General features: G+C 37.1%; 2 protein-coding genes across 2 annotated transcripts; both read right to left on the bottom strand.

Annotated features, from left to right (window-relative positions):
- Positions 1-1,574: 1,574 nt before the first annotated feature.
- On the bottom strand, positions 1,575-9,032 carry LOC147511999 (ubiquitin carboxyl-terminal hydrolase 6-like). The gene is made up of 18 exons (XM_086603579.1): positions 8,874-9,032; positions 8,595-8,740; positions 8,483-8,518; positions 8,284-8,391; positions 7,458-7,558; positions 7,218-7,338; positions 6,237-6,296; positions 6,076-6,143; positions 5,796-5,846; positions 4,813-4,921; positions 3,775-3,863; positions 3,481-3,550; positions 2,946-3,026; positions 2,724-2,819; positions 2,550-2,598; positions 2,224-2,340; positions 2,041-2,115; positions 1,575-1,948 (listed from the first exon to the last, which is right to left on the bottom strand). Exons 1-18 carry the CDS (start codon positions 8,881-8,883, stop codon positions 1,893-1,895), a joined length of 1,443 nt encoding a protein of 480 aa, XP_086459705.1. The 5' UTR covers positions 8,884-9,032; the 3' UTR covers positions 1,575-1,892.
- Positions 9,033-9,187: 155 nt separating this feature from the next.
- LOC147511998 (ABC transporter G family member 39-like) lies at positions 9,188-17,340 on the bottom strand. The gene is made up of 24 exons (XM_086603578.1): positions 16,819-17,340; positions 16,607-16,727; positions 16,413-16,501; positions 16,193-16,277; positions 15,770-15,930; positions 15,587-15,663; positions 15,312-15,365; positions 15,111-15,201; positions 14,715-15,016; positions 14,285-14,566; positions 13,356-13,672; positions 12,989-13,149; positions 12,604-12,707; positions 12,361-12,517; positions 12,139-12,267; positions 11,901-12,058; positions 11,463-11,795; positions 11,092-11,382; positions 10,914-10,997; positions 10,699-10,832; positions 10,394-10,621; positions 10,135-10,306; positions 9,726-9,980; positions 9,188-9,635 (listed from the first exon to the last, which is right to left on the bottom strand). The coding sequence occupies exons 5-24, from the start codon at positions 15,906-15,908 to the stop codon at positions 9,378-9,380; spliced, it is 3,726 nt and encodes a 1,241-aa protein (XP_086459704.1). The 5' UTR covers positions 15,909-15,930; positions 16,193-16,277; positions 16,413-16,501; positions 16,607-16,727; positions 16,819-17,340; the 3' UTR covers positions 9,188-9,377.
- Between the last annotated feature and the right edge of the window lie 284 nt (positions 17,341-17,624).

Genomic DNA, 17,624 nt, shown 5'->3' with positions numbered 1-17,624 from the left:
ATATATTTTTTGGTCTAAGCGAGCTTACATGATGTCTCGCATAGCTGAAAATCTGGTTTGTTTATGAGAACGTCTGAATTAAGTAGGACATGTTCATACGCATGTGTATATTTGGAAGTAATGGTGATATCAGGCCTAGCAAAAATGAAATGACCAACTTCACAATTTTTTCCCCAGTATGCCTAACCATGTAAGTTCTAAAAATCGGTCTGATTGCTTCCCAGGTGCAACCAATAGATATCTGAAACTCAATGGGCTGAATGGCTGATTTATTGGAGTTGCGGAGATTTCTGGCCTTGTATATGTAATTGTGGTTGGAACTTGGAAATGCAGGCAAAATGCGAAAGGAGCTTTCTTGTGCTTGGGATAAGTAATATAGTAAACCCTATAAACTTAATTTTAGGAAAATTACCAAATGGGGGTGACTTTTAAATTGTTAGGACCAGAAACTGGATTGCCTTCACCCAGCCCATGTGTCTCTGCATTAAACCTGGTGTTTGATCATGAAATGTATTAAAGTCAAGTCCGAAGGTAACATCCCCGACAAATCTCGTTGCATAGCTTGACTTAATAATGACTTCTGGAACTATATAGTCATGGTTTTTGAATGTTCCTTTTTGGATGGTTACTTTGATTTTGGATTTGGTCATTGTTCTAGACTTCTAGGTGCAGTATATGTCTGCGAGGGGTTTGTTTACACTTGGTGTGACTCTGTAAGTAATTGAGTATGTAGAAATGTTATCCTAATATCTACAAAGTTTGTAATGTACTTGAAATTTTATTTTGATGATTTCATTGAAAGTAGAATTGTGCATGTAAGTGAAGATTAATTTTAGGTAAAATTGAGTACTTATGGAACAAATGGTTACTGTTGAGGAAACGTTTGACCAAGAGTATCAAAGAATAGGGCAAAAGTTGCCTGTGAGAAGGACTTAAGACGGTGTAGATTAACTAGCATCGATATTGTCCTCACTCAACCACCTTGGTTAATTGCCAGCACCAAGAGTTCTAGCTTTAGGTTAATTGCCAGTACAATCTGTCCCTCTGCATCAGAAATAAGCTTTCCCAGTTTGTATTAATATTTTGTGAAATGAACTTACGTAACCCAGCTTGCATGCCTAAAAAGAGGCAAGAGCATTACCTAGAGATCGAGAGTGATACCCCAATCTCATGTTTTCCTTGGGTGTCATAAAACAAAGTTCTGTGTTTTTTTTTATCACTAGTGCTACTTGCCAAATTGCGCAAGAAAGCGTAAACTCGCCACCACACTTGTGCTCCAAGCACTGTGTTGATAGCTCTGGGCTATCTATGGTACCTTGTCTGAAGATCGACAACTGAATTTATGGGACGACATATTATGGCTGTAGAAGTGATACCCAAGCTTTATAAACTTGATAGGCGTAGAAGAAAAGTCTATCTCTTCAACGTGTCACCAATTTTCTCCGCCTCAAGTACTTCTCAGACACCACCCAAACTAAAACTCCTAAAACAAAAGCTTTTAATATATTTTTGGAGGATTGGCATACCAAACTCATGATTGGTTTGGTTGGACAATCTACTAGCTACACCGGGGCTTCATAGTAAGCAGAATTATTTCCAACATAAGCAAAAGTATTTCAAAAATGAAATTCATAAACTCACACATATATAGCAATTAAAACCTATATCAAACCTAGTAAAATAGCTCACGAGTACAATTTTTGAACTTTTGAAGGGCCCTATGAATCAAAGACCCAAAGTGATTTGGAACGAGTACGGCAGGGTTCCGCACAAGAATTTCACATCATTTTTGCAGTACAGAAGTTCTCCCAGTACCCACTTAGAAGTTCATTGACCACTGACAGTACCCCCAAAGGTGTAGTAGTACAAGAACTAAATCAAACATAAGAAGATCAACCAGAGACCACGCGAGCTTTATACATGCAAATATATGCCATGTGCCAGTCACCTGAAACCACACAAATACAGTAAACTTTGAGAAAATAAATTGTTTTAACCAAGCTGGTATTCATAAGGTGAATTGAATATGGTTTGCCTCACCTCCCCCAGAGAGCTTGGTGATGTCTTCCTCACGTTGTGGTATTGGATTGTTGTCATCAAATTGAATCCACTTCCCTGTGGAAAGGGCATTCAATCGTTTGTCAAACAACAATAAGATCAATACCTACATGGCTACAAATAACATGTAGGTAATGTAGTTTGAATATCTAAAGTTGTACTTACCGTTCTCTTGTTTAACCCAAGCAACATAGTGCCCGGAGTCTGCACTCCTTCCCTTGTGTGTCAAAACAGAAACCAAGTCATAGATTCCAGTTAACTGTTCCTTTTTAGCTGGAATACCTGGGACAAGTTTTGGGGGTATGTTGGAATTTGAAACATCAAGAATTTGGAAATAATTACAAATTTTCGCTATTTTTTTTTAAAAAGTATCGTTCTAGAGCACCAAACAGGTAAACACCATCACTGAAATTTTTCTTATTTACAAGTGACACCTTCATCCATTGAACACATGAAAAACACAGAAAGATCAAAAATGTTTCAGGATTTACCTTCTTGGGATGTGGCATTAGATGTTTCTCCACTTCCATTTGATGATCCCTGAAAACAGAGATACCTCATCATTGAAAATTTTGCCTATAATCACTGTGTAAATGCAGTAATAGTATTCTACAAAGATCATAGACAAAAATTTTGTATACTAGGGTGGTGAAGAGAGTTGGTACCTCTGCATCAATCATCTTCACATCATTATCTTTTGCACCACTGTTCTTGTCACTGGGTTTTAGACCAAGCTTCTTACCTTCTTCATCTCTAAGAATCTAATGGCAAAAAAACGAAAAAGAAGATTAACAACTGCAAAAAAAAACAGAAGGACCCAAATATCCAGTACGGTAGTTAGAAAATGTTTGTGGAAGTCCAGGAGAGAAAAGGATCGAGCAAAATACCTTGCGAGGAACTTCCAACTTTTTGCGAAGTTCATCCGAACACAAATCATAAACATCCAACTCCAATGGGTAATCAACTTTCTGGAATGCAGAAACATTTTTGAATTGCTTGATATTTGCACATATGTGAGGATAATAGCATAAGGGTAATAAACAAATCAATGACGCGATGAAATTAAAGGTGTGTTTGATTTGTGGGAATTATTCCCACATGAAAAATAGTCCAAAATCCTATTGTTCAGTTGAGCTTAGTAGGAACTTTTCCAAGCTCTAATCTCACCGAAACTCTTCCACTCCCCTTACTTTTCAAATCTTCCACTTCAACTTATCAAAACTTCCCGGCACAATTAGAGCTATTGACTTGCAAAAAGTTCCCACAACATCAAGAGTTTGAACCAAAATTACCATTTAAAATGAAAATTTCCCATGGAAAAAAAATCCCACAAATCAAACACACCCTAAATCCTTAAGGTACTCAAGTTTGTTTCAATATGAAAGTCCACCCAAATGCCTGGATAAAGTTGCGAGAACTTACCCGCAAAATCTTTGCCTTCTGATTTGATTCCCTTTTCCAGAAAAAGCGGACAAATTGAACAGTCAAATATCTGAAAGAAACAATAAGGCATCTTGAAAACAAAGCTCCAACACAACCACAGGAACAGGACGAATAACAATAATGATCATGTAAGCGAAAGTTTTTGTTTCCAAGTCCGCACTGAACAGAACTAATAGAATCTAATTTTAAGTTAGAAACTCAGGTTACTAGCTCAATGACATAGAGTCCTTGCAAAACACACATGGTGTCCAAAAAGAAGCAACCAGTCCTTGCCTTGGTAAGTCATTGATACGAGACTCTTTGATATAAACTGCACTACGCCCCAAAGAAGGAGAAACCTTCTCCAGTTCCGATTTTAAACCCTGCATAAATAAATTGACAGTAGAAGAAATAAATATTAGATAAAATTGTCTGAGAACATGGAAGCAATTGCATATTGCATGGGGTGTATATGCAGTCATGCAGACTCATCACGAAACCTCTTACAGATGGAAGTACTTATCTATCTTCTTCGCCAACAATATAATATGCAACAAGGACAACTCACATTTTAAGTACCAAGGGAAAAAAAAACATGCCGGATGTAACATGGACAGTTTATCTTCTTACAAAAATCTGTGTCGGACACACAGACACATAAACACTCAAGTCAGACACACGACACGTTATGCATACCAGTTCACATTAGGGTTCCTTCTATACCCAAGAAGACTAAGAAAATAATCTATTAATTTAGTTACAACTCCAAGATATGCAACTTTCACAATTATTTAGTTGTAAGGAGGCGCTCTGTAACGTCTTTCCTTTATCTATATATATATCCTAATTTTATCGATAAAAAAAAAAAAAGTTGTGTAACTAAAGCATAGTGATACTGCTCCTTTAGTGTCCCCGTGTCCTACTTCATATAGGTTGCCGTGTCAGACACTCCATATCTGTGTCGGACACCGACACACGTATCCTTGTCAATGTGACTTAGCTCATGATACAAGGATTTGCCATGCGGACACCATTTTTTGCAACACGTGAAACAAATGAAACATGCAACTTCTCTAAAAGCGTTCTGACGTACTCAAACTTGAAAACTAAACATTAACACCTTCATACATGGATATAAATTCATGATACCATGTAAAAGATACTGACAGAATGCACAAATTAAGACCTGAATGTTGGGAGAAATCAAGAGCTAAACATCACTATACAAGAGCTGTTAACAAATAATCGGTGCTACTTATTAGATATCGTAATGGTTTAGCAATGAAATAAATGCTTCAGTACCCTATGTAAGAGGTTTAGCAGTTCACTTACATGCTTCAGTCCCTCGTGTAAATGGTTCACCTCATGCGATATATGGCATTTCAGCGAGTAAACGGATTCCGCCTCTGAGCTTTCTTCACCACTTTCTGCACAATGTACCCTAGTAGTACATAATATAAATGGGATGCTGTCAGGGCATAAATTACTATAAACGATACTGCTAGAGGTTTGGCAGTACCAGTTCAGACATCAACCTAGTTTGCTGCAATGACAGCAAGTAAATATCCAATAAGTGATTTCCATTTTTTTAAATAATTTTTTAGTTTTTAGTTTTTAATTTTTTAATATTGATAAGTGTTTTTTATATTGTGAAAGAGCTCCATTGTAAGCACATCCAACTCACGCTTCTTCAAATCACTTAAGAGAAATCTCAAACAAAATTAAGAGTGCGGCAGTTATACGGTGTTCTCTCTTCTTACGTAGTTTGGTGAAAATGAAGCTCAACTTTTTGCAGATTAGTAAACAACTCTTAGGAGATTGTTATGCACTCCCCTCCCCCTCCCACTCCGCTAAAACAATAAAATAAACAAACACTGTGTAATATTTCAGTAGACAAACGAAAAAACACAGTCCATGCTCCTCCTTACAGAGCAAGACTGAAGAATTTCCATTATCAAAGTTGTGCTACAAATCGGATGAAAACGATATTGGCAGCTAAAGCAACCTTTACTCACTACATGTAAGTGATAGGTCGAGGGCAAAGCAAATTATGCACTGAAGCTCTCCTACCCTTAAAAGTGTCATGAATTTGGGCACAATCAGCTGACACTTGAAAAAGAAAAAGCCTTATCCCATGACCACTATTCCATAAGATTCGAAGAGATAAAAGCTTATTTTAGAAAGTCAGAAGAAAAATAAGATATGAACATTAACATGAATACTATGAAAAGATATATTTTGATATAGACTAATTTAAACAAAACAATCTCCAACAACGTGCACAGTGACCAATGATGTTTACGAATTGTCCATACCTGCTGACAAGATCAACTCCAAAAAGTTCTTTCAAGGGCTCAACATTTTCTCTGCATGTAAATTTATCCCCAAAAAAATTAGAAACATAGTAGAAGGCAGTTTTGCTGCGCAATGATATTAACAACAATAAAACATGGTCCTTTCATTTCAAAATTTTATGTATGAAATAACCATTTAGCTCCAAAAGAATGGAGTGGTTCATTGTTCATATTTAATATGGCTATTAGAGATGTCTTTGTCATAACCAAATAGAAGTGATTTTTCAGACAATTAAAATACCTGGAGCCTGGTGCTTTAAGAGACTGAGAAAGGGTGTACATAAGTTGAGTCCAGCATTCTTCTGCATCCTGTTATTCATTTTCAAGAAATAATTCCATTAGCACTAACGATTGAAACCAGCTCATAATATATGACCAGGGTATGGGTACAAAATCAAACACCTGTTGCATGTAGCCACCATTATGCATCTGACCGAATTGTGGGTATTTTTTACGTAACACCTGCACAGTGAATGAGTAACTATGAAGAAAATGACAAAAGATTACTAAGTTGTACATATATACCATTTATGCAGTCAAAGGCTAGCCTAGGCTTTAGGCTAAACTCCGCGCCTCGAGCCTAAGGGAGCCTAGGCTAGCCAGCACTTGTGCCTTTAGCTACAATTAATTATAGTCTCGCTGGTAGATGTGCAAGAACACGCTTCTTCACCAATTTCAGTTATTATTATACTCATTTCAAAGAAAAAAAACACATTTAGTAAGGATCCTTTTTGTTTTGTGGACACATAATAAGTTGCATAGAAAATGATTTCAGTGGAGTCATACAAGAGTGCAGCATTAGAGATGTGCTTTCTTCACAATAGTGATGACAATTAGAACTCGGATTTATGATGTATCCAGCTTCTTGTAATTGAGCTAACATCTTTAAGTATTTGAATCTAAGAAGCCTACACTAAAGAATGAAGTCATACAAGGGAGTAGAGTTGGAGTGTGGTTTCCTTCACAATAGTGATGACAATTAGAACTCCAATTTAGAATGTGCACGGTGCCCAGCTTTCTGTAATTAAGCTAATTTCATTAATAATTTAAACCCTGGAAGCTCATACTGAAAATTTTCATTCAAGGATCAATTACGATGTTTACACAGTAAGATTAGCACTGTCTGATTCAACAAAGCAACTCATAGCAGTAGTTACCATCAAGCCACTCTTCCTAATTGTAATATAAAGTTAGGATATCAAGTAAGTAATGATAGCAGATGAAACATGCATAGAAGTGTCACAGAATAATTATTTGTCATATGAAAGTACTGGAAAATTAGTCACATAGTCTCGATGACAGTTGAGACAAAAAGCTGGATTCCCATGAGAGTAGCACACGAGGTTGACATGACGAATAGAATACTTAAGCAAAATAACTAACCATCCAAAATTGCATCGGAGCAACAGGCTTCACATTTTTATCAAGCTCACTAAATAGATCTCTAGTTGCAACAGTCAAGAGATGTGAAGTCTGATCCAATTCATTACTTCTTCCAGGGTACCTAATTGAAACAACAAAATTAACAAGAATGACCAGGCAAGCCTTACAGTCAAATAGTAAATAGCAGTAAAGAAAAGTGAGCGTAAAGAAACAACCCTATTCCAAAAGAAGGGAACTCACTCGATTAATGCTGACTTCAGCTCAGGAACTGAATGCAGGCACTGTACTGTAGAATTCATGTAGCAAGTATTTCCCAGATTAAACATACCAGCAGTGTGGCCCTTTGTAAACAGAAATAGAGATTTTGTTAGTGCATGATTTCCGAGAGTCTCTAGTAGCGGAGTACACTCTAAAGATCATTAAGTTTAAGAAGATTTCGAACATCAAAATAGCCAAACATTAACACGAGCCACCTATTCATCCTATTATCTCAAAATTGAACTTCACAAACTTCCTCTTCAAGAAACTATAAACTTTTCAAGAAAACTTTAGAATTTATGTTTGTTTTCAAGAATGAACTTCCCAAACTTTTCTTGAAACAAACATAACTTAACTGGGAGAAGATTTTTGATGGTTGACCACATGAGTAGAATGAAATATAAAGACATAATTTCAAATTTCTTCCCATAAAAAGAAAATCAATGAAAAGTGGTTTCATTGATGGGATTTTAAGCATGACTGTAGTAACAGGTAGAACAATTATTATACTATAAAGGAAGTCCCACTATGTCCACATTATCCCTATCGAAAACCCAAATTTCCGATACATATATTGACATATTATCTTGGACATGTCCAAAATTATTGACTGATACATCCACGGTCAAGGAAAAGGAAAAATTTGAAAAAAAAGGAGACAAAATGGTGGATATATATCTGGTTTGGAAATATTCTAAATATCGCTAATATTGATATTTTCAGGCTTGCCATTAAGTCAAGTACCACTGATATGCAATTGATATAAAAAAAAAAAAAAAACCAAATAAAATAGTTAGATGAACCTCACCACAGCAACAACTTGTTCCTCCTCCGGAAGGTCTTCCATAAAAACAGGACCCTTCTCGGGGGCTTTCACAATTTCATCAGCAGTTCCCATCATCATCAGTTTTTGACCCTATATAGTCATATGGATGATACGTACAAGGTCATTTAAGCATAGTTATGATGTCCTACACTAAAAAGGATATTGGGATAAATTGATTCACCTCTTTCACTCCTAATTTTGCCCAATCCGCATCATCCTGCATTATAAAGAGAAGATGAGGAAGGCTAAATAAACTCCATCAAAACATAGAAAGGACTTTGTCTATCTTGTACCTTTAATAAGCCACCCTTCACCATAATCTTCTGTCTTTCAGGGGGGACACCAGTGAGATCGTACAGCTGGCATTTAAAAACTAAAGGGGGCTGATCTGTGTCAATTTCAACAGCTTGGAACACTTCCTTTTGCCATTTTACACTAACTGCATAAACCACATGCCACATAAAAAAACAATCTTTCTTTTTTCCACACAAATCAAAACAATGATACCATTCAATATTAAACATGATGAGCTACAATAACGTTGAAATGAATAGGAGAAAAAAGTTTAATACCTGTAGGCATGTTTGTTTGTTTGTTTGGGAAGAAAAGGAGGGAGAGAATTGTAGTAATTTGGGTTGGGCCAATAAAAAGGTTAAATAGAGGAAAGGTTAAACACTCTTCTTTCTTCTCAAGAAAAGAGGTGGGACTTGAAGGGTATTTTGTGGATTTAACAAGTGCTATTTTGTAATTTACCAGGTGTTGTTGGTCCCGGTTTTTCTTTGTTCTGGGCTTGTAATGGGCCTAAACCAAATGGGTATTATTCAAGAATATGCAATGGAGGACTCGTCACCTAAAAAATATGTAAGCAAGTGGAAATGAGACATTATTTGAAGACGTCAAAATGTTGTCATTGAAATAATTCACGTACAAAACTCTGAAATTGCGTTGCTTACTAATTACTGAAGGATCAAAAAAATTCCCATTAATTTGAACTAACAATGGAGTTTTATAAAAGTATACAATGGCTAGGTATTGCTAAGAAGGACCTTATGCCTCTCTTTCTATATACGTGGACGTTATCTTGTTTGAAAGTTGAGCTTCTTAATCGAGATGGCAAAGACCAAAGCAAAGAGTACTGTGTACCCCACCACACCTGCAGAAATCCATCCCAAAGACTCGTATTTGTATCCGAAGTGGCTCTCCAGGAAGTCCTTCACAGATTCTCCCGTCTCCATTTTTGTGTCTATGTCACCATACTGTGATGCGCCTAGTCCATACAATGTCCAAGAAATTGGGCATCCCCAATAGTACCATCTCCACCACACAGGAATTTGCTGCGAAGCACAAGAAAAACATGAGTATCTGATTCATCAAGAAATCATAAGGGGTCATCAGCCTTGAATCAAGTAACAAATAGGACTTACAGGACGTGCAATGACAAATCCAGCAAAAAGACTCCATATTGAGTAGAAAGACGAGGACGCTATCGCCGCAATTGCTCCGTTCGGGGTCAAACCAACAGCCATCATTCCATAATAAGTGAAGTATAAAAACGTGAAATACATGTAGAATAAATACCACAAGAACTTGGCAACCGTCCATTTGAAATCAATCATAGCATACACTATCACCCCATAGATCAGAGTCTGAAGAAAGATATGTGGAATCTCAATAGCAACCTTAACAATTCAAAACATGAGTTGAGTCAAAACAAATTATATACATATATGTTGAGAAAAAGATTGTGGTTTCTACATTTTAACATGATAGCTAAACTAGTCAAATTTCATAACAGAGACCTGGCGTGAATACATCCCACCAGAAAATGCTTACTTGTGCAAATGCATATGGAAAAGCAGAATACATCCCAGCAGCTCTTTCTCTGTAAAAGACAGTACGTTCCACAGCCACAACTGGTTGCACAGCTGATGCATTTTGAGTCCCGATGAACAGAACTGCTGTGAAGATGGAACCCATTGCATTAAACAGTTCTTGCTTCCTGAACCTGCAAGTTTCCCAAGAAGAATAGACATATACACTTATTTTGTGGTGAAGTAAGACTTGTAAGTTTGAAAGTTAGAGATGAACTTACGTTTGAGAACCTTGCTTCCAGAATATTGACCCAAACATTAAGGCAACAACAATTGTGAAGAATATTCTAACTGCGGTATATGCTGGATCACGCCAGTAGGACAAATGCTGTTTCCACAAGCAAGCCATGCATTGGGTACGTATGGGTTGGGAGTATTGAGTGCTGAAATAGAGATCCTTGGAACCTGGAGGAGGGACACTAAGTTCCTTTATCAAGACCTTATTTCTCCTGAAAAGATATTTTATAGACTGGTTAGAACCAGAAGAACTGATTTTAATCTCGAGCAGAAACTTAATTCTACTCACTGAAAGAGATCTGAACCCTTATATATTTCAGCAAATCTAATTTCGAGATTCTCTTCCTGGGCTGCAGTAGTCACCTCCAGCATCCATGTCGCTGGGTTATATTTGTCTCGTATCTTTGGGACTCCTTTTATACCCTTGAAATAGCAATATCTAGTTTTCAGTACAGATTTTGTGAGTGGAAAAAGTCACATGATCAGAATTTGGTTAGGCCTCACCTCAAAGTACTTAATTAGATGGCAAGAATTGTGTCCCAGTGGGCCAACATATATTTCTTCTCCTCCTCGCTTCATCAGGAAGAGCTGCAATTATGCATATAAGACTAAAATATCGGCCAAGTTACAGTGGAAAAAGTACAAGAAAATGAGTTTCGCTCAACTCTTGAGAATCTCATACCTCGTCAAATGCCTCAAATATGTCAATGCTAGGCTGGTGAATGGTACACACCACAGTTCTCCCTGTATTCACTGTGTTCCTCACTGTTCTCATCACTATAGCAGCTGCTCTCGCATCGAGTCCAGAGGTTGGTTCGTCCATGAAAATAATAGAGGGATTGGCGACTAGCTCAACTGCAATGGTAAGTCGCTTACGCTGCTCAGTTGAGAGCCCACTGACTCCAGGCAGCCCTACTAGTGTTCTCCTCAGTGAGTTTAGCTCCACGAGTTCCATGACTTCTTCAATAAACATCTAGAACATTAGCTTTTGAAGTTAGGTTAAGAGCAAATAACCAAAAGAGTGCAAGAAAGAGAGTAAACTGTCCAATGGACCTTTCTAGCAGCTGAGTCGACGTCAGTTGGTAGCCGAAGCCATGCAGAATAGAGTAGAGATTCATAGACTGTAACATTCGGAGAATGGATATCTGTCTGTTCACAATAGCCTGAAATACGAGCAAAAGTTTCCTGCTTCTTTGGATAGCCAGATATGGTGATAGATCCTTCTACATATCCACCAGTTTTCCTTCCAGCCAACACATCCATCAGAGTAGTCTTACCCGCACCACTGACACCCATTAATGCCGTAAGGACTCCTGGCCGAAATGCACCACTTATATCCTTTAGAAGAAGTAACCTATCTTCTTCTATACCTTGAACTTTCATTTCCTGTAAATTAAAATTCAATGAGATTCTTTCTCCTATTATCAGCATTAATACAAAATCAAGTATTCATGTATTACTTGTTAGGGCATTAAGTGAAACTTCATATACCTCTGGCATGTCTACAGAATATTTGATATTGTCAAACGTGATGGAATAAGGTGTAAATGGGAGAACCATTCCCTTCTTGCTCTGACTACTTTCACCACTTGCTTCTGTTATGGCAGATCCTGAACGAGCAGCGCTCCTTAAAATTTCAGTATGGGATCCTGAAGTCCTGAAAACTATATTAGATGAAATCATGTTGTGGAATGACAAAGTGGATGCAAGGAAACAGAATGGGACTTGCCAGAAGTATCTGATTGAGTGGAAAATCTCCTTTCTTCGGATAATAGTTCAGCATCATCTAGTTCACCAGTCCTGTTGGCACGCTTCTCTTTCAGGGCCTCCTTGGATAGAACTGCTTGAGTTTTACCAACTGTTGACAATCAATCAAGATCAGAACTAAGAGTATTCAAATGCAAAAATTGTTAATCTAGCAGTACTTTAGCAACATCAGAAGGCTACTCACAGTTAAGATAAGTCAGCGATAAAATGAAAATGATGTTAAAAAGTACAATATATGCAATCAATGCTCCAGCACCAATCCAATACCAGTTTGGATTTGTGAAGACTCCACGAGACTCCAAGATCTTGATTCCCAAGGTTTGGGTGGAATTCGGAAGAATCTGTTATAATTCAATTAGATAATCAGAATCAGAAGTATTGAAAGTGGGCAGATTTGTTTTTTCCCATCCTTTCCTAAGATTCTTACATGGCTCCAACTACCCCCAAAAAATTCATTTACGGCGAGTGCGTTCTGAGCGTACGTTAAAGGTGAGATCCAGTAGCCCCATATCCAGAACTTAGGCACATCCACTAGATGTCAAAAAGAATATCATTAGTTTTAAGTAGAAGCAGTTAATTAAGGTCATAATGAGCACACACAATAAGTTTATAGTTCTAAAAGATCCAGAAGGCACTGAAATGAAGTGGATTCAAGTAAAGTTGTTCTCCTATTGCAGATGCAAATTCACCGTAGTTAACAACGTTGGCGTTCCATAGTCTTAAGAGTATGACCTTACTGTCAAATTATGTACGTAAAAAAAAACTAATAAATAAAGGAAAAAAAAAACAGGAGAGTTGACTTTGATTTTTACCTCTTGAAATGATGAATCCACCAAGTGTCAATACCACAAGCAGCACAAATGATCCAAACGTATTAGCTATAACCATCTTCCTAGATACTCCACCAACCACACGGAACAGTCCAGAAGCCATTTGATCAATCAATACGAGTAGAAGGTAGTGTCTGAAAAACCTGCATCAAGGAAGACCTGCAAGTCATTCAGCGAACATATCGACATTCCTATCTCAGAATGCTGCATTGTACATCTTAAGATATGACAGTGACACCTTTTATTGTTATAATATATATTTCTAACATAAAGTACTCGTCGATAGAACAGATTACAATTCAATCTTAAATAGCTTGTAAGTATGTTGTTCAGATCAATCCTATCTTACCTTTGAATATTTGAATCATAACCAATACCATAGTAAGTTACTGTTACCCACAGGAAAACTCCACTGAATGAGATGGGTATCTTGAGCAGCCATGTAGGTAATGCATAAGCCCAAGAAGGGTAAAAGAGGAGGTCCCTCTGCTTGTAGAATACCGGAAGCTTTTCAATTGTCATTGCAAGTTCAGCGAATCCACTGAATAGAATTGTGACAGTTGCAAAGAACATAGCACCCATTAAAACTATCCCATCATCTACTGTGTTATGTTTCAACTTGGTGCGCAGGAAGAGTGTTGTTGCAATAAATGCAACAACGACTAGCTGAAACCAGAAAGAAAATAAAATGTAAGGTTTTTAGGACTAGATTTTGTTCAAAGGAAGAAAAAAAAATCTTCACACGGTAGTTCCAAAGTTTGACACACTAATCCCTCTCTGTTTGTAATTTTTTATCATCTAAAGTGCGGTTTGTCTATCTGTCATACTTAAGTTGGTAAAAAAGAAATATTAGAATCCAAAGACTCAAAGAGTATTTAGCTTAAAGAGAACCTTGGTTATTCTGTCAAGAGATTTGAAAAATTCCAGTTTCAGAGTACAGTGATCTTCCCATGATTTTAAACAACAATGATAGATCAATATGAAGTCGGAATGTCTGAGGCAGCTTTACGATAACATCAAAATAATCTTTTGTTGCTGTTTAATGATCTACAAAGCCGTGTAGTCACCGTTTTATCCTTTTTGTTATGTCCTTCATCAATATAATTTTTGAATTTTATTTTGTGCTTTTCTAAATCTCTTTACTACATCACATCAAACTATTTCAATATTCAGCAGCGACCAAGCTGCATTACGAGTGAAGCAAACCTGAATCTTGATCTAATTCAAACAGCTGCACTATAAACTAATAATGGTAGATGTGTTTTTAGTACTACTCACTTGCACCATTTGGGAGATGTGTACAATTGAATTCCTCTTCATTAGTAACCATTCCCTTTCCAAGCAAGCTTTGAACATCTCCTTTTTGCTAATTCCATACTTAGAAGTTGTTAAAGCTGCGGGGTGGCTCTTTCTCTTATCAAACGGGGTGCTGAGTTCGTCTCCTAGCTTGTGGCCAACATGGAATGACTGGAATGCTTCTGCAAACTCCTTGACAGAAACATAGTGATATGGTTCATCTTTACAGGCCCAGTACTGTTGCTGGTCCTTTCTTGATGTTACCTGATTTAAAAATAATTGAGTGCTGTCACATACAGAACCTTTTGGTTTTTACATATAATTCCTCTAAGACTACTGCCAAATAAGGTACCATGTTGTTCTAGACAATTAAAATAAGTTGAAGATAATTGATTGAGTTTCAGAAGCATACTTCCTGCAAGAAGTCTGCAACTCCCTTCCGCTCAGGACATTTGAATCCCAGTAATTCAAAGAACTCGAGAACATTCTCATGAGGACCCTGGTACACAATATGTCCCTCAGAGAGTAGAACAATATCATCAAAGAGGTCATAAGTTTCAGGTGCCGGCTGAAGAAGAGCAATCATAGCAGTTCCACCAAGAATGTGGACAGACTGCCTGAGTGAGTTCACAATCTGGAAAGTCGTTGAGCTGTCCAGGCCAGTGGATATCTCATCCATGAAAAATGCTTTTGCTGGTCCCACAAGCATCTCCCCTACATATAACAATCATAGTGTAGATTATTGACCCAAATCAGGAGTAGCTCATGCTTAATAGTGAAAGAATCTGAGCAGATTGATTTGTTCTACCTGTGGTAACACGCTTCTTCTGGCCACCAGAGATACCCCTTATCATTACATTTCCCACCATGGTATCGGCACATATATCTAGTCCCAAAATCTGAAGATTTAAGACAAAATTAATGAGGAAAAACTCAGAACACTTGGTGCTTCCAAAACAACAATTTATCAGAACAGAGAAATGCATATAGAACCTGTCCCCTCACTTACCTTGAGAAAATATTCAGTTATAACATTTTCTTTCTGACCTTCCAGTGATGCTGCCTGCTCAAGTGGGGTGAGGAAGGAAAACAAGCATAATGTAAAATGATTCAGAACCATTGGAATCTTAAGAAAAAAGATGCAACACAACAAACAAACAGAAAAGTTCTTCTTGAAGACACCATAAGAAAGAGCTTAAATTTAAAACGTCTCTCCCCCTAGAAAAATTTAAGAAACAATCAAACGAGCCTTTGAACAAACAAAAAGAAGAATCCTGATTTCACCTTCATAAACACATCAATATCTGGGTCTGGCTTAATATTTGCCACTTTCTCTCTTCGGGATAACTCTGACAGCATATCTGCAAATAATTCCAATTAGAAACAGAGAACTCTTTTCATATAGAGAAAATATTTTCTGTTACTCTGTTGCATCACTTGACACAATTATTTAGAAGTTGAAGTTACCATATCGTGCTCCAACCCCTTGGCATCTTGCGGAAAATGCTAAGGTTTCTCTCACTGTCATTTCTCCAATGTGGAGATCATCCTGACTTACATAAGCAGAATTCCTCCTGCGGAACAAATTCATCCATTTCATGTCCATTGTAGGTTATTTTTCCTGAAACCTGCAATCAAGAGAATGGAAACCAAACTTTGATTCATTTAATGGATCGTGAATTAGCTGCTCACAAAACCTTTCAGAAATCTGCTTACATGTGAACCTGACTACGTGCAACCACTCTACTTAAATAAGGGATACACTGCCAACTGCAGTAGGTATTTGTGTGTGTCGTACATGTTACTTGATAAGCCCCAATAAAAACAGTAGTTTTGATAAACCACGACATAGAAATACATATAATGACGGCAGTAATTCTGTATTATTACCTTTAGGTCTGAATCAAGCTTGCCTGCCAGAGCTAACAACAATGTGGTCTTCCCAGAGCCTGGTGGTCCTAGTAACAAAGTCATTCTGCATATTGATCAAATAATTAGACTTCCAAACAAGAGCGTCTACATGCAGTCATGCAATGTGTGGAAAGCTATAACTTCCACAGAACAACAACTTTTAATTCAGCTACGGCAAATGCAGCTCAAGCCTCCTAACCTGCCGGGCTTGATGATTCCGCTAACATTTTCAAGAATTGATAATTTCGTCTTTTGACTTGGGAGTACGTGGAGAGTGTTCAATAATCCCTAGTTTAAACAGAAAATTGCATAACAACACAAATCAGTATATACTTTTCTGGAAAAAAAAATCATGGAACCACATTCACAAAATTTTCTCATTATAATAAATACCTCTACTGCGTTGATAGAAGCATTGAAGACTGTAGGTAAAGCCCTATCACCTATATAAGCTTCTGCACTAATATTAATATTCTCAAACCGAACTTCAATCGTCGGATTCTGGATATCAACACTACAAAAGAAATAATAAGAACATCATCAAGCCATGCAAAACTAAATTAAAATAAAATGAAGTAGACTATATATATTTTCAACACGCTTACCGATCCATTCTTTCTTTAAGTTTTTGCAAAAACTTCTCATTATCAACTTCTATATTCCTAACCAACCTATCTAACAAACTCTTCTTTTCCCTATTACCAATATGTTTAATATCAACTTCATTGAGTTGCCCATCTAGTCCATTTAATATCCCTTTTTGTATTCTATCAAATGTAGGTAATCTTTCAAGAGCAGCCCATCTTAACGCCTCTTCATCATTTTCTTCCCTAGATGATCTTGAAAACACATCTTCACCTGTATTCCTCCAAAACCTATTACTACCATTTTCACTACGACTCATACTAACAACCCTATATACATCATTGTTGTTCATTCTTCTTCCTAGTATTTGTCTCAAACCATGAAATGATGAACACGATGGTGATGTTGTTTTGTTTTGTTTGTTCTCAAAAACAAGATTTGGGAACTTGAGTTTATTGTTTGACCTTGTTCAAAACTAGTTTGCTATTATTTTGGCCTTGGAAATGGGGTTTTGAATACAACTGAATTGCGGAATCGGGCGTATTAAGACCGAACATGCATGGACCATTTATAAGGGTGGTACGTGAAGCGTGGAAGCAATATAGAGTGCGGCTGAAAAGTTCAAGTAATGAGAATGAAATACTTCTGCCAAAACCTGGGGAGCGGAATTCACAAGTCACTATTTTTTATGCTTTTAAGATTTTGTGACATAGTCTCTGACGTATATAGATTTATTGTTTCAAGGTATAATAAAGAGTGGGGTGGTAGAGGTTGAAGTGTCATTTCTAGGGTCTACATCCGGAAAAAAACACAACATCTGCATGTT

Source organism: Coptis chinensis, chromosome 3 (genome assembly GCF_015680905.1).
Source record: "Coptis chinensis isolate HL-2020 chromosome 3, ASM1568090v1, whole genome shotgun sequence".
In the NCBI taxonomy this organism is placed as follows: domain Eukaryota; kingdom Viridiplantae; phylum Streptophyta; class Magnoliopsida; order Ranunculales; family Ranunculaceae; genus Coptis; species Coptis chinensis.
This window is presented reverse-complemented; position numbering and strand designations above follow the sequence as displayed.

Bases quoted from the DNA above. Each gene is read 5' to 3' on its own strand.
- LOC147511999 (XM_086603579.1), bottom strand. The intron at 8,519-8,594 runs GTACAAGATAGA...TTTATAATGCAG, and splicing joins TGAAGGGTGGCTTATTAAAG to GATGATGCGGATTGGGCAAA. The intron at 5,847-6,075 runs GTATTTTAATTG...ATTTACATGCAG, and splicing joins CTTAAAGCACCAGGCTCCAG to AGAAAATGTTGAGCCCTTGA.
- LOC147511998 (XM_086603578.1), bottom strand. From the start codon at position 15,908: ATGGACATGAAATGGATGAATTTGTTCCGCAGGAGGAATTCTGCTTAT. The intron at 12,518-12,603 runs GTAAGAATCTTA...GAATTATAACAG, and splicing joins TTGGGGGTAGTTGGAGCCAT to ATTCTTCCGAATTCCACCCA. The intron at 12,059-12,138 runs GCAAGTCCCATT...TCAGGACTTCAG, and splicing joins CACTCAATCAGATACTTCTG to GATCCCATACTGAAATTTTA.